At 35.1% G+C, this 16810-nt stretch overlaps 1 protein-coding gene and 1 long non-coding RNA gene across 7 annotated transcripts in view; one reads left to right on the plus strand and one right to left on the minus strand.

The window, feature by feature from the left end:
* LOC105673771 (uncharacterized) overlaps nt 1–16810 on the plus strand; it is a 192051-nt gene that overhangs the window by 15076 nt on the left and 160165 nt on the right. The window lies entirely within an intron of this gene.
* The window catches only part of LOC105673765 (transcription factor Sox-19b-like), a 30305-nt gene that overhangs the window by 5976 nt on the left and 7519 nt on the right, over nt 1–16810 (minus strand). For all 3 annotated transcript variants that reach the window (XR_001101011.2, XR_010891484.1, XM_012369628.2), the window contains exons 2-3: nt 12227–12421; nt 4491–4645 (exon numbers count right to left, since the gene is read on the minus strand). Coding sequence is in view for 1 of the 3 variants with exons in the window: in XM_012369628.2 (XP_012225051.1) it covers nt 4491–4645; nt 12227–12421 (350 nt within the window). In the remaining 2 variants the exon portion in view is untranslated. The remainder of the gene's footprint in view (nt 1–4490; nt 4646–12226; nt 12422–16810) is intronic.

Below are 16810 nucleotides of genomic sequence, written 5' to 3' on the forward strand. Positions count from 1 at the left end.
AGGCGACAAATTCGAGAGATGACGCATCCGACCCGGTCGGCGCGCAAATCGCGAAATCGGGGGATCCGCGACGCGACCCGGAGATTTGTTCTATGTCGAAGACAACGCTGCCAATGGCCATAAATTTCGTCACGTTGGTCCAAGCACATTTAGACTCGCTGCCGCGAGTCGAGGAAGGGGGGGAGACCGGTGCTCAAGGAAAAAAAAAGGAAACGGAGAGGCGAGAAGCTAACGTTGCGCGCGTATTCCCGATTCTATAATTCGTGGACGAAGGAAGGACCGGCGCGCGGGATCCTTTGTCGGATCGTTAAGCGGCTTTGTCCGGATGATTTACATCCAGTCTTAGCAACGTTAAGTCTCTCTCGCCCGCTACGACCAATTGATTACAGCTCGGCTTCTCTCGCCTCGAAATCCCTCCGTCCCGCTCCGCTCCGCTGCTTCTCGGTGACTCGCGAATCGTAACGCGTCGTCCAGAAATTAAAAAATTCCGCCTCACCGCGCGACGTTGAGATATTCGCGTGAAAATCCGGCCGATTGCGACGATTCCTCCGATCATCACGGTGCATTCATATGCATTTTGTCAACGGCAGTCTGATGATTGTCAGGTTGTAGTCAGATTGCAGTTTGTCAAGTGGAATGTAAATTTTTTTTCAAATAATTTGGAAATAGGAATTACTTCATCGATTTGTAAAATTTAAAATTAGGAAACTTGGTTACATGAAAATGTAAAATTGTAGGTCAAAATAAATTTGTTTTTGGTATCATTATAACACTTACAAAAATAAATTGAAAATATTTTCAAGAGTAACTTACCGAATCTTTTTTCACGCTTATCCAAAACAAGGTAAATTATATGATATTCAGTAAAAAATTTCAAAAGGCCAGATTGCTGTATGTTGCGTAATTAAATCCAGTTCCAGAGTATTCTTATGTGTAGTCCAAAATTTGTCAGTCTCATCATACCGGCGTCTTGTTTGAGTCATTGTCGCAATGGTCCATTTCTTTTTATTTTCGTCACCGTTCTAGACTTAATTATCCAGCGCGATGTGTTGCTGTTAAAGAGGACAATGACACCGTATACCATTCGCCTCTGTTTTCGCTTCACAAAAGACCAGGCATTCTCTTTTCGTGCCATGTGTCGTCGAAGTCGAGAGAGCGAAAGAGAATGAGCGCACTTTATTTTCCAAATGGCCTCGAAGAGCGGGTGGGAGTATGCAGGGAGAACGAGAAAGTTAACTCCCTCGCATACTGCATTGTGTCATAGGGCCCTCGATATTTCAACATCTTGCATTAATGTTTTTTAAGAATTTGATTTTCTTTGAAAGATCTGTTGTAAAAACGAAACGTGACTTCTAATCTCCTAATAATAGAAGATTGTAAAAAATTTGGAAATTGCAGTAATTTCGGCAATTTATAAATTTGTGTGATCAGATTTCATTTGGTTAAACGTGTAAAAATGCGTTCTGTTAAATTTTTCAAAAAAAAACTAACCGAAAAGAAGGTTATGAGAATCAAACGCGAGTATCGGAGCGCAAAGCGGAAATTAATGCAGAATAACACTACAAAAAACGTTTTACTCTACGGTATTCGTACGTGATCACAATTACCGATTACGTTTTATCAAACTGAAAATCTAAAATTGAGTCGAAACGGTTTTGTAGTATTATTTTATATTGATTTATAATATCTTTTGCATCTCCCGACACCCGTGTTTGATTCATATAGCTTTTTTTCTGTTAGTTTTCTTGTTATCATAGAATTGTTCGTCACAGTACCTATTAAATATTTGTCAATATAACCATCCATAAAAAATTATGATTTAAAATACAATTGAATTCAACATATACATACATGTACATATTCAATTGATATACATATTGATATATTCTTCCTTGAAAAAATGCATTACATGGGGAAGCAACACACGCGAATTTCTTATAGAAAGCTCCGGCGATCTTTCTTTTCGTAAACTTTCGACTAAATTTGGTCGTGCAAGAGTTAAAAGCTGACCTTTTTCCCTAGGAAGTTTCGCGATCGCGTTTCTTCGTGGTGCAGATGAGCCGGAGAGAAAGAGCGAATGAGAGAGAGAGAGAAAGAGAGAGAAAGAGCTCGAACTCGGCCGGGCGAAGATAACGTTGGGAATTCTTCGAGCGTGCCGCTCGCCGCCGGTGTTCGCCAATAATGGTCGCTTGTATCGCGCCGGTGCGTCGTTCCAGACGCGTCGGCCATTCAGCCGTTGAATGCAGAAATAACTAGCTATCTGTTTGTCTCCCGTAGCCAGCTGCGGAAATTCATACACAGACCACGGTCTCCGGTTTCTGTTTGCGAAGCCACCCGGGGGCCTCCTTTGTTGCGACAACGAATGAAACGTACTCTCCCGCGTCCCTCTCCGATCTCGCTTCCACCTTCCGCTTCCACCCTCATCCTTCCTCCTCCTCCTCTCCGAATCGACTCTTCCTCTCGCGAACGCGCGCGCGCGCGCGCGCGCGCGATCCATCTCTCTTCGCTTTTTCTCCTCCTTTCGCTTTATTTACGCGGCCGGCGATCTGTCTCGCGAACTCGATACGTCCAGTCGCCAATTGTCCGCGAGATAAATGGATTTGTGATTGTGACTTTGTGGCGCGTCGCTCGAAATGTCGCCGGGTTAACGCTGCCGATGGAATAGAAACACCTGAGCGAAGACGGCTCGCTAATTCCTCTCTTTAGAGATCGAGTATTTCTATGCAACCTAATGCAACTAAATGCATCTCCAAATGAAATTACTCCAATAAATTTTTACTCCAGTAGATATTTATCAGTTAATATCTGCGTGTTAATTTTCGTCCTTTTAATTATGATTTATAAATTTTTATTCTACAATATATTTTATATAAAATACAATCTTTTATATAGGTAGCGTATAATAACAGAAGGGGATTAAATAAATAAAAATAAATATTTTCAAAAAAAAACATAAATATTACAAAGAAGTTGAGTACATATATGCAGGGCCTTTATGGAAGGTATGTAAGTACTCCACACCTCGATTCCTTGAAGGTGTGGAATTCCACACGCCGAACATGGCGTATTTAAAATATATTCTCACATAAAATATTTAGACCCGTCTATGACAATAAATTTATATCAAGAAATACGCTCAGAGCAAGTATTTTTGCGACATCACACGAGACGCGATAATAACAAATTTAAATAAGATTTACATATATACATATAGTATTTAATAAATGTTAATTATAATATATAAAAAATACATGTAGTCTACATATATACGCACAAATCTGCAAAATTTTTTGCCCCCCCCCCCCCCTATTTGTACTTGGAATTCCACATCCCGAGTGATAGGAAGTTTCCGACCTTGTCATATATGTACTTTGTTTTACAAAGATCCCAGGCAGCACATCCTAAATGTACATATATTAATACATTGAATACGCTTAGCAAACGTATATGAAACAAACATGTACTACCTGAGATATTTTTAACATTTTTTAAACTTCTGATATGATAGTCTTATTCAGAAGACACATTATTATTACTTGCATTTTATATCTTACATAATTACAAAAATCTTACTAGACCTACCTCTAATGAATAACCTTAACTTCTTTAAATAATTAAGATTGGCATTAAATTTTTTACATTGAATTGTATAAGAGGAATTTTTCAGATCGTCTTAGTATTTATTTTTTTTATATTTTTTATTGACCAAGCTTTAATAAGAAGACAAAGAAACTACCAAGTCAAAAGCAAGATATAAGTGCTAGTAATAACAATATATTAAATAACAATAATAACAATATATTTAGAAGAAGAAAAATCACAGTAAATTTTGTAAATAAAAAAATATAAAAATATAAATTCGAAAAAATATTACAGAAATAATTTTAGTATAGATAAATTTCAAAGAAGCATTCTAATAATTTTTCAAAGAAGTATTCTTTGAGAGCAAATTTTAAATGTGACTCAACTTTAATTATCTAAAAAAAAAATTATTTACTGAAATTATTTTCTTGTTATCTTACACTTTTTTATTTACTTTTGCTATCAATAAGAAGAATTCTTGTTTTCGCGCTTATGGTTGGATGTTAGTTTTCATTGTAGGCAACAAGATATCTCAAATTAAAAACCGACGTCATCTATATAATTTATCTTCTGTCATCTATTATACTGAACACAATGTGGATAATATAGATCATATGGATCATATGAATTATACCAAAACTGGAACAAACATTTAAAAATGAGATTTTAGGGTATGAAATTAATTTCTAATATACTTATGTAATTTTATTTTTTTTAATTTGATGTTTCGACAATGATCAAGTCTTTTCAAACTTTGATCATTGAATCCAAGGATTGAGCACATTGGCCAATTTTCTGTGAACAATCCTCGTGTCCGGACAATCCTAGCGTAACGTTGTCTCAATGCACCGTCGCGTACGCATATACGCACATACTTGATCGCGTGAAAGAATTATTTATCGACTTACTTGAGCAGGTGCCGCGAGACCGGACATGGCTGCCGCCGACTGCTGTGCAGCCGCTGCCGCGGCCGCGGCCATGCTGGCCGCCGAGAGGGATCCGTAAGCCGCTGCCGGACCGTAATAAGAGCCCATTCCAGGTTGTCCCATGCTACCAGCCATCCCTATATATTAGAACATACGCACGAGGGTATATGAATAATTTGTATACGGATGTATCTTATTGACGTTACTTACACTTTATCCACATGTCTGTGTCCAAAACCTATAAGTTTTATAACCGATGTTTTGTTTTATGATCTTTATAATTTATGGATACTTATTAATTGAAACGATGTTGTCGTGTGATGTAAGTGATGTGATAGTGGATTAAGTGTATGGTTTGTTTCACGAAATACAACTAGCTTTAGGCAGCACAGATACTTAAAAATATATTTAATATAACAAAGTTCACACTGTAAAAAATTCGGTAAATTTACACAACTAAATTGTCAGATTGTATGATAAATAACGGAAATATACTAAATAAATAGTGTAAAATTTATGAAATTATGTAAATTTACACTATATATTTCTATTATTTATCGTATAATTTTTACAACTTGGTTGTGTAAATTTACCGAATTTTTTACAATGCATTGTGGTTTACCACGTATTGCTTCTACGTATTAGAAAAGTTATAAATACACTCGCGTTACGGCACACTCGCGAAGTACACTCACTTACTTTATTTCTTTTTAAGCTTGTACATTAAAATTCTATAATTTTTACGTACTAACAAGTTAACTGTTACAGAAGTGTTTCTTACGGTTAACTGTACGTCACGTGAGGCCTGTATATTGAATTGGGTTAATTTCGACACTGATTCGCTGCTGAAAGGAGATGCTATTGTATCGGAAATAGAAGCATTTGGTTACGGGATGTTCTAGGATAGTTGCGGATTGTAAATATTAGAAATCAAAATTAGAAAAATTGATGCTGGTTAATCAAAGAGATCTGAACCTTTGAGATCTTAGAATTGTGTTTTCTTTCGAGTCTCGACAATAATCGCTAATGATCATCTGCCGTTTTCGGTGAAGATTGATATCTGAGTTTCTATTGCAAACGCATCCGTCTTTTTTCTGCCGTTTTGCATGTTTTACCATTCATTCGAGAGAAAGAGAAAGAGAAAAAGAAAGAGAAATGTGCGTCGTACCGGGTGGCTTATCGATCATCGACAAAGCCTCCGACGAGGCCCTATTGTCAAGCGAGGACGATAGCGACCAGAAGATGTTGCTCATTCGCCTCGTTTCAGCGAGGCTAACCCGCAGCAGGATGATTGGCGTTGAGTTCCCCGAGATTTATGATCGCCGATGACGCTCGAGGATCGCCAGAGGCGAGATGGGCATTTCGAAGATCGAGATGTGGCTCGATTCTCCGTTCGATGCGTGGGCGTGAAAAAATCGCGTTAGGTATCTGTCGAGACTCGTGGTTTCTTGTATGTTGGAGAGCAGGTTTTGGTGTATCAATTAGTCTGGTGTTATTATTACTCTGATTTTGATAATTTTGAAAAGAGATATAGTTGATTGCATTCTGTGTTTAAGAATTAAAAGTAAAAAAATGATTAAAGTGTACCCTGCGGTACAAAACTTTGCAGTTGTATTGCAACAATGTATCTGCAAAATTTATGTTCTACATGCATAGGATCTTCTTTTTTCTTTATATAAATTCGAATTGCATGCAAAAAATTATATTTCTCAACACAGACCTTACGCAGAATTAAAGAAGCGCCTTACCGCATTTTTAAATCAATGATAAAATTATATTAAATTAAATTAACGGAGGATCTTCGTTTTTTCTGATGTCAGATCTGATCTTCGCCGAATAGATCTTGTTCTTCTTTCGTAAATTTTTGTTCTTGTCTATCTTCTTATGTATTGCTCCGCCGTATTGTATTCTTGAGATATCTTGCTGTTCTATTTTGCTTTTAGTACTTGTTCTTTTACTTTATTTTATGTTTCTCTCACTCGATAACTTGATATCTTGATACCATTTCTAGATATTTCTAAATGCTGAACAAAATAAATGTGCTATTTATCAATAGTATATTTCAATTTTATACACACACACTAATTCAAAATAAATTCAACAAAGCAAAATATCAACTAATTGGCTCAAAATATGTTAAACAGCTGTTTTCATAGCAGTTTTGTTAAAACGTCTTATCGGAGTTTTTACACCGAGTTCTCTTTGACTCAAATACAGACGCTAATCGGATGTGGAAGAGTTTGTTTATAGCATCTGTCGATTTTGACTTATTTCAATCGTCTGGCTGGTAGAATTTCGCGAACAGATGTTCGATGAATCGAGCCCGGCGCGCGAGTCCCCTCGGTTTGCAGAGATTTGTTTGCCGTTCCTAGGTAGCTATTGTTTTCATTGTTTCGCGCCTCGTACGCGAATTACGTAATTTTGAATTTCCACCGGACGAAGGCGCGCGAGGAGGAGACACACAGCCTGATTACTAAGTCTAAATATTTTACGCGCCGTCGTGACCGTCTCTGGCGCAATCCGCCGTCGCATAATAATTCAAACGCAAACACAAAAGATTCCGCCGACGTGTGCGACGTCGTTTTCTCCGCGCGGCGCATCTCGCTTCTCGTGTTTCGAAACTCGCCGGCTTGAAACGTTGCGTTAATCTTCAACGCGTTCACGAGACTCGAATGAGAAGAATAGATACGGGATTGCACATTGTTATATATGTTTAGCGATAAACGCGACCGCGTGTGATATGAAATGGATATTCACGTTTTTCAGCGACCAAATATTAATTATCTCGAAATGTTATATTTATTATTAGTCCTGAATTTACGAGTGAATTTAGAATTGATGTCCTTCATAGGAAAAAAGTTATCTTTTCCGACTTGACTTTAAATAATTAAAAAAAGATCAGCGTATTTCAAATTATCAATAAAAACAAGAAATAATTTGATGTATCAAGAGAATTTCAAATCAATTACAATACATTTTAATCTTCAGGATATTTCAGGAAATTTTATTTTTAATTCGAGTCATATCGTTATCGTCGCGAATCTATCTGATATCTCGAGAGCCACGGTGGGACGAAGCGGAAGAAAGACGGAGGAATAAATCCTCGAATAATTCCCTTCGGCGCGGTAGGGCCGTACTTTGCGGACTCCGTGTTTACTCGACGATTCATTGGACGCAGGCACGCGAGCGCATAAACATGTCGCTGGCTCATTATTTATCGAATTGTCTTAAGCTCCCGCGGCATTATGCGAAAGTCCACGGCTCGCTGGTCGTGCTTCAGGAAAACCGAAAGCACAGATACTCGCGATCGTAAATTCGTCATTCGTTGAAAAAAAAAAAAGATAGTCGTCCCCGGAGTGTGTCTACCCGGCGATAATTCATGACATGATGATAAACAGCTAATGATGGCTGTTTAATATTTTCTAAATAAATCAGCTAATATCTTACTTTGTTAAATTTATTTGCGAATTTAAAGAAAAATATAGAATTGAAATATATATTATTATTACTGTTAAATAACACATTTGTAGCAATTATTATAATGTTTTTTTTATCCATTCTTGTACTTTTTCTTGAGAATCGACAAATAATTAACATTCTCCTACAAGGATTAATACGAGAATATTAAGAAGTTTTGTAATTTATGATTACGTGGTGTTTGTGTTTTTTAATGAAATATATGTACACCAGTGAAAAACAAGTTTGGATAAGTGTGGTTTTTTTAAAATACTAACAATATATTTTGGTTTAAAGTATACTCAATGATGCGATGTTTTCTACCGGGCTCCCGACTCCCGAGCCCCACGCAAGCGAGAAGCGTGTACATGTTCTCGCTTGCGTGGGGCTCGGGAGTCGGGAGCCCGGTAGGAAACATCGCATCATTGAGTATACTTTAAACCAAAATATATTGTTAGTATTTTAAAAAAACCACATCTAAATTCTGACAAAAGTGTTTGAATATTCAGGCATTGAAATTCAGAAATATTCAGACAACTGTAGCTAGAAATTCAGACAACTGTAGCTAGAAATTCAGACAACTGTGACCAGAAATTCAAACAACTGTGGCTAGAAATTCAGACAATATTCTGTCCGAAAATTCAGACAATGTGACTGTAAAAAACTTCAAACACTTTTGTCTGAATTGTCAGTCAGTAACTTTTTACAGTGTATTCGATCAGCTTTACTCAATTTGTTCTTGATGCATAATTCTGAAATTACGATAAAAAAATGTTTATTGCACTAAATCCGACGTTAACACAAATATCACATATATCGCGATTAGTATTCCGAATTAAAGTGAGAAGATTAGCGATTTCGTGCACTGTCCGAGGGATGAGTTTTTGATATTCAAGTTTGTCCTTAATTCACATCCTCAAGGAGTACGTATGGTTGTACAGGCGTGCATAGAAATTCGAGTGGCATTCCAGCTTAAGCCGGTAATTTATCCCAGCCACCCACGCGTCTTATGCGCGTGCCACCGTGTAAATACGGTCGAGAGGTAGCAGAAATGGTTGAAAGAAACCGGGCGCTTGGTTGAAAAAAAAGAAAGGCAGGAAAGAAATTAGCGACAACGTCGGTAAAAAGGACGAAAACACGTTTCTCTGAATGCGGACGAAAGACTGCACATTGCTGTAAATTGCTTCTCAGTAAAGATAATATAATTTATAAAGCACAGAGATAAATAAGTAAAATATATATTATATGTAAAAGTAAATATGATACGCACGCGGTAATAGAATAATCATTTCGATGATTATAGCATATTTGTAATTAAAAAATTGTTTTAAGTATTTTGTGAAACGTAAATATTTCATTTTTTACTTTGACAGTAAAATTATATAGTTTTTTTCAAAATTTGTCTTTTAAAAATATATTTTTAAAAAACTATAATTATTTTTATAATTTCTTTCTTGCGCTTGTAAAATGAAATTTCGTGTTATTACTGAAACTTTGCACTTCGTGAATCGAATGTTGCTTTATAAAAATATGTTTCCTGTTTGAGAATATCTAAGCTGTGTAGGAATTTCAATCTGGAGTTGAATAGAAATGCGCAAAGAGAGAAATATTCGAGAAAGGAGAGGTGATCAAAACACGAACGAGATATAAACCGGGGGAGAGAGAGAAGGCAAGCGAGCCCTCTACGTGTCCGATAAATTGGAGATTACCGATCGCTTTTCGCGGCTGCGCGAGATCGCGTGGGCGTTGGGATAAATTCCAGTCTTAATCGCAACATCACTACTGCCGGAATTAATAATTCCTTGAATGGAAGTGCGCGAAAGATATCCGTAAACTCGACCTACGCGACCATGAATTATATGGCGATAAATTACAAAGTGAATACGGACACGCGTATTATAATGCGGCATGAATATTCGAACGTCGTCATTTCCACACTAGAGAAAATGATAATGAATAGCGAGAAAACTCTGATGACAAAAGTATATTGTTTCGCTTTCATCGCTCGTATACGAGATATTTCATTAAGTTTGCGTCAAATTGTAAGAGTACATTTACTGGTGAATTTGGAATTTATTTGGACGCGTTATTTTTGCAACATTTGCGAATGAAAATTAAATCGGCATTGTAATCATCGTCACATAGAAATGATCTCAAATCAAAGATTACAAATAAATCAACGGTGATTATATCGATTTAGTTTGAACGATTAATTAATATTAGTATAAAAAAAATTTAACAATTACAATGTGGCGTATGATTTGATTTCGAGTTGAGCGAACAATCTGTGCTCTGAAAGCGAGCGGTGATATTTATAAAATATCTTGCATATGCACTCGTTACTTTTGACAATGCAATTATCGATACACTTTCGGGTAACGAATAAATAAGTGGCTGACGACTTTGTTTACATGAAAAATAACGCGCGTATTATCGTGTAATGCGGACAACACGCTCGGCGCGCGGTCTTTGTTGCGGCGCCGTGGGAAGATTGCAATTATTAAATTACAAATCGTCGCGTTCACCGCGCATAATGCATTTGCGCCTCCGCCTCGCGTTAATTAAACAAATTGGTAGCGCGCGGTGCGGGCGTTTTCTATGTTCTTCCACCGGCGTTTTGCACGCGCGCTCGGCTCCATTGTGCCCGCTCAATTGTCACAATAAACTAACCAGACGTGACGTCAGCGGAGGCACAAGTGTTCGGGCACGAGTGTTTACGCAACTGCGGGAGGTGCAATATTTGCGACAACACCTCCACGCGCCACTTCGCTGCAATGCGATGCAACGAGATGATTCGTCGAAACCGCAGAAAAATAGGTGCAGAAAATACAAAACTAAATGCTGATTTTTTTTATCTTTTAAGAATAATAAATTTTGTGATAAGGCCGAGTAACATCAATATTATTTTGTGGATATTAATAGCAATATTATTGACAAATTTAAAAATATAAGTATTTAATATTTTGACAAAAAATATTTTTGAACATTTTGACAAAAAAAATCGCATTTTAAGTTTAGTTTACAAGGAAGCTTAATCTTTAGCGGCACATCCCTAGGTTAACTTAGATAATATGTATAAATATTTATATATTATTTAATAAATAAAATAAATAATTTATAAGTGGACATAGAATAAATACTGAAAGCATGTGTGCTATTTTAAGAGCATTTCAAAGCAAACCATGTGCCAGAGCAAAACTTTATTATTTTTATAATTTTAATTAATAATTAATCTTTATCACGGAAATTCAACGATGGTTTTCAATGTTTTTGAACAAATATTTTACGATGCGCAGATACATCGCAGGTTACATGTAGAATTTGTAACACGTGTAAGAAACGTTCAGGATGTATTATTATGTTGTCTACTATTAAGATGCTTCTAAAATTTTCCACAAGATTTTGACAAATTTTTATTCAAAGCAAATACGAAGGATCCAAATATACTTACAGTTTGGACGTGACGATGAAACGTTAGCAAAACGTGTTTACGAATAGAAGATCGAATTTTATGGTATATGTAGACAAAATAAAACATGTGATTTGTTTGATTTGTTATTGTAGTGTAATTGGGAAAATTTTTTAAAATTAAAATAAGAATTAAAATACTTTCGTATAAAAAATAAAATAGTGTCTCGCGCCAAGTTCACGCGCAGCGTGCAACGCAGGCGCAAGACCGACCGACACTCTTTACGCGAGCCCGAAAGTTGAGACGAGCCGAGATTATTGGATCTCAATAACGGCTGGGCCGATTGAATTGATAATAGCGCATCAATCAATAGCACATACTCTAAACACATAAAAAAAGTATGCCCGTTTTTATTAGCTGTAAAAAAAGTTAAAATGTCTAGTTTCCGATTTTGTAATTACAATGGAATATCAGATTATGTTATTCCTATTAAATTATATAAAATTTTTTTTTTTTACTTTTAGTTTTTTTGAATTTTGTACTTTTTGACTAATAATTATTGTACATATTTAAATTAATTTGTTTGATTCGCGAAAGTGCTTAATTCGGAAATTGAAGTTATCAAGGACATCGAATATATTGCGTATTAAATTTTGCACAAATATCGGGCATTAAATATTATTAATTATCGGAGGCATTCAAAGTGATAATAAATTGGAAATTTTTTTTTCGAGCATCGCGTTACTTTTTTCTGATGACACATATTTGTTTTTATGATTTTAATTTAATTAATTAATTCTTAATTAATAATTAAGATTATAAAAACAATAACGTTAAAGATAATGATAATTACCGGCTCGAAGGGCGTCCATGGGCACACTCGGATAAGGGATGCTGTAAGGGTAGCCGTCTTTCCGTAGGGTCTTAGGTTTTCTTCGCGGTCTGTACTTATAATCTGGATGTTCCTTCATATGCTGAGCGCGTAACCTTTTCGCCTGGTCAATGAACGGACGTTTTTCGTCCTCCGTAAGGAGTTTCCATTCGGCGCCTGTAATACGTTTTTATGGTTGTGATTAATCCATTCCGCTGGAATGACGAGGTAAACTGAAACGTCAAAAATAATAAATAATTTAATTGTACAGAGTGAGCGAAAAAAAGATGAATAATTTTTTTCTTTAATAAATTGTAAATAAAATACAGCGGTTTTTTAATCACATATCGTTTCTTAAGACTTAGTAATTATATATGTATGAAATGTAATGTCGGTCAAATAACCACCTCTAACTGCGACGCAATGCCGCGCTCTTTCGGCTATATATATGTATAATTTATGATTCTTTTGCACATTTTAATTCTTATTCCAGCAATCGCACTAAACAATCACACTGCATGAATGTTAAGATCGTTAGTGCATCAATGTGTGTTACATTAGGTTTTCAGTTGAATTAATATACTAACGAGAAAGCGTGGTTAGTGATAGCACAACTGAACATTATTAACGTTGATTGTAGAAATACACCAACGATCATCCACGCAGAGTGATTGTTTAGTGTGGTTGCAGTATTGAAATGTGTAAAAAATCATGAATTACATGATCGAAAGAATGCCGTCGCGGCTAGAGGCGATCATTTGTTCGACGTTATATTCTGTACAAAATTGCCGAGTCTTAATAGACGATATATAACAAGACAACCGCTGTGTTTTATTTAGATTTTATTAAAAAAGAAAAAAAAGAAAAAAATAGTTTATCTTTTTTTTTTGTCTACTCTGTATAAATTTATGCAGCTTCATTCTAATACAGAAAGAAAATTAGCGCATTTCATTCAAAATCGAAATGAATACAAAATAAACACTGTGTTGAATAATAATAATAAAAGATTGGGACGCGCATATATTCCATAATAAATAAACTTGAAGTTGCGCATTTAACATTATTATTATCCGAGAAAAAATAGTATAATTGGTCAGATGTAAATATATATAATTAGTTATGAAAAGATCTGAAAATGTAGCAACGTAGATAGTACTAGCTATCCCTCGAGGACTGGTTGGTTCTGTGGCCTTCTTTTATGCGCATGTGTTGACACATCTGGATCAACTTCTTGTTGTACGTTGTACAACTTACTTTTACAACTAAAAAAAATTAAAAAAAAATTTACAAATTAATTGAAAATAAGAAGTAGATTTAGAACCGGATACTTGGGTATTCGAAATATAATAATTACAGACACGTATTGTATTGTAATTGCATTGTTAATACAAAATTATCGAATATAATCGTATATAAAAAATAACATTATAAATTATAAACTATAAATTTTATAATGTTATTTTTTACATGTAATACAATTCTATGCGATACCTGAGTATTGATAGCACTAGTAAAGAGATTGCTCTTTTTCATCATTTTCAAAATCTCAAGACAACAGTCGATATATGAACATACACATTATTGAATTTTTTATAATATATATTCGGAATTCATTTATGTTGAACAAACAGATCAATCGTCCCGCAAATACAGTTCTAAATTCTTACATTTGAATATTAATTGATCGAATAATTCGTTCAATGTCGATTCTCGCAATTCTCTGCTGTGTGATTAAACAGTCATTAACATATGTTTCAAAATACCAATATTTGAGAATTGCCGATTCCGGCAATAAATTGATCAACAAATATTTATAAACGCGAGATCATTTATTGGCGCTGTATTGAATGTTGAAGATTGGCACTTATTTGCTGTTATTTGCCAGCTAAAAAACAAGACTATTTCTACCGAAATAGAAAGAAGCTAACAGTTTGGATTCGATGCTATGCTAATATTAAAAATTTTAACATAACAATGTAAAATAATGATGTAACACTCGGATAACATATATGACTATTCACTCACACTGAAGTGAGTAATGACTGTTCGATCACATTGAAGATAATTACGAGAACTGACGTCATAATTTTAAACATATTATGCAATTGATGAGATCCGAATGCGAGAATTCAAAATTGTGTTTACGGAGTGATCGATTTTATAAATATTTCGTGCAACGTCAATGATATTTAGAAAATCGTCATTTTCATTGTTATTTTTCCACTATATATACACAATATTATCAATAATTCTAGATTTAGTCACTAGAATCATTAAAGCTATGTCATATACTTACACACAATATTGCATAACAGTCATCTATTTTAGTTACAAGCTTTTTCTGGATCTCTTTAAGTAAGATCATAAAGTTCTTAGATTCGTTTAACCGCATGCATTTTTCGTGTTTGAAGCATTCCAATATTCAATTATCAGCATATATCAGCTCATGCATAGTGCCTGATCAATTGATCATGCATCATATTTTAATTCTGAATTCAAGCAAAATGTCCACTTATTGGTTTCAGTTGTCTTTAGCACACAGAAGCTTAGAGTGCAATTCCACTATGGAATTAACACCATTGCCTTTTGAAGGTTGAAATTATACCCATCTTATGCTATCTTTGTACAGTCAATTTACTGCAGCTATTTAATCATTTTCATTGAGCAGAACTAATCTTATATTATTTTCAAAAAACTATGTTTTTATTAAACAGTTGAATTTATTAAATTTGCCAAATTACTATTTATTACTTAAATAATTATATATATTTATAAATTATTCTATTTATACTAATTTTATCATTATTTCTTTTTTTAAAAAATTATTAAAAATATTTATATATTTTATAAATTATTAAAACAACAAATTTAAAAAATATTTTAATATAAATTATTAAATTTTTATTATAAATATTAAGGTAGTATTAATTTATTATATTTTAATATATATATATATATAAATATTAAGGTAGTAATAATTTATTATATTTTATTATAATTTATTATATTAATTTATTATAAGTATTAAGGTAGGAGGTTGAGAATAAAAATGTGAAGTCGTATTTCTCACTTCCAGCGATCCAGTCCGCGTACGATCCAGTACTTCATACAATCCACCCCCATTTCGTGTGACATACATATATTCACTCTTTTTTTAGTGCGCATCAGATTTCGAGACATTGTTTCACTAATCACTGTTTTTTATGACAGGTACAATACATTATTAGAAAATAAGATAATTATTTTCAGATATTTTTAATAAAATTATTTATACAAATAAATATACATTTGTATAAATACAAATTGTTTTAAATTGAACATTATTGATACAATAATGCTAATTTTTTTATGTCTTACCACTTCTATTATATAAAAATTAATAGAAAGTGATAATATCGTGATAACATTGAAGGTAAAAATTGAAAACCACACAATTAATTATCATTCTCGATACGCGTTTTACGTCCCGCGCGTGTTTGCACACCATCGCGATTCGCGTTTAAACGCCAGGAATCCACGAAGGGACTCATTGGGCAAGAGGGACGAATCGCGAATCGTTTTTAACCCCTTCATCGCTCTCCTCCCCCTTTTCAACCCGTGCCAGCGGGCTGATTGTTTTGCGTAGAATTAATTACCACTTGTTGTCGGCCGCCGCCGAGGCATGCACAAAGCGCGAAGCCCCGCAGCTCTGGCATCCTGGAAACGGCGGAACCCGAGCCGCGCGATAGCGACGAGATGCGGCTTGGTGCAACGGCGGCACAATGCGCCGCCCGGGTTTGCGCCGCGACGCCGCCAACAATGGCCGCCGCGAGACACCGACGTCGCGACGCCGCGCGTAGCTTGCAAACGTTCGCGGACTGGAGATTTATTTCGCGGAGAATTCAACGACGAGTATAAAAAGGTATTACAGAGATGTAGCAGAAACTAAAGAGACCGAGATATCTCTGGCTGACGGTTTTTTATATGTTCGATTTTCTGATCCTTCAATTTAATGTTACGTTCCAGCTCTTTGTTTAAGAAAAAGATCGAACATATATTATGCAAAAACTGCTGGTATTGATCGAAGAGCACGCTTTCCGTGTAAAAAAAACTTGCTTTAAAATTAAAATTAGAGTCAAATTTAGAATTCAAATTTAAAAATTAAAATAAAAGTAGGTTAAACTACATTGACTTGATTCAAATATCGATTCAATTACTTTACAAACAGGACTAAATTATAATAGCGATAAATTAGCGACTTTTGCTTTCGCTGTCAAACGAGACAGTTCAATTCGAGGTTTTAACTAGAGATTTGCTCCAGATAAACCGGTCGCGAAGTCGTCGAGAGTGACTTTTTCATGCTCTCAGAGTTTCACACGAGGACTTTAATATCTCCCGAGCCTTTCCGCTCCTTTTATGCAGCTCGGTCAGGATTACCAGACGCGGCTTGGAGCGAAAAAAATCGCCGGAGAAAGGAGAGAAAGCAAAGTAATATCTTTAGTGGCCGACAGGATACGGAGTTCCGTTCAAATAGAATAAAAAAATTTTGATGGAAAATAGGGAAAAGAGAAATAAAAAAGAGATGAT

This window comes from Linepithema humile, chromosome 8 (genome assembly GCF_040581485.1).
Source record: "Linepithema humile isolate Giens D197 chromosome 8, Lhum_UNIL_v1.0, whole genome shotgun sequence".
Lineage (NCBI taxonomy): Eukaryota > Metazoa > Arthropoda > Insecta > Hymenoptera > Formicidae > Linepithema > Linepithema humile.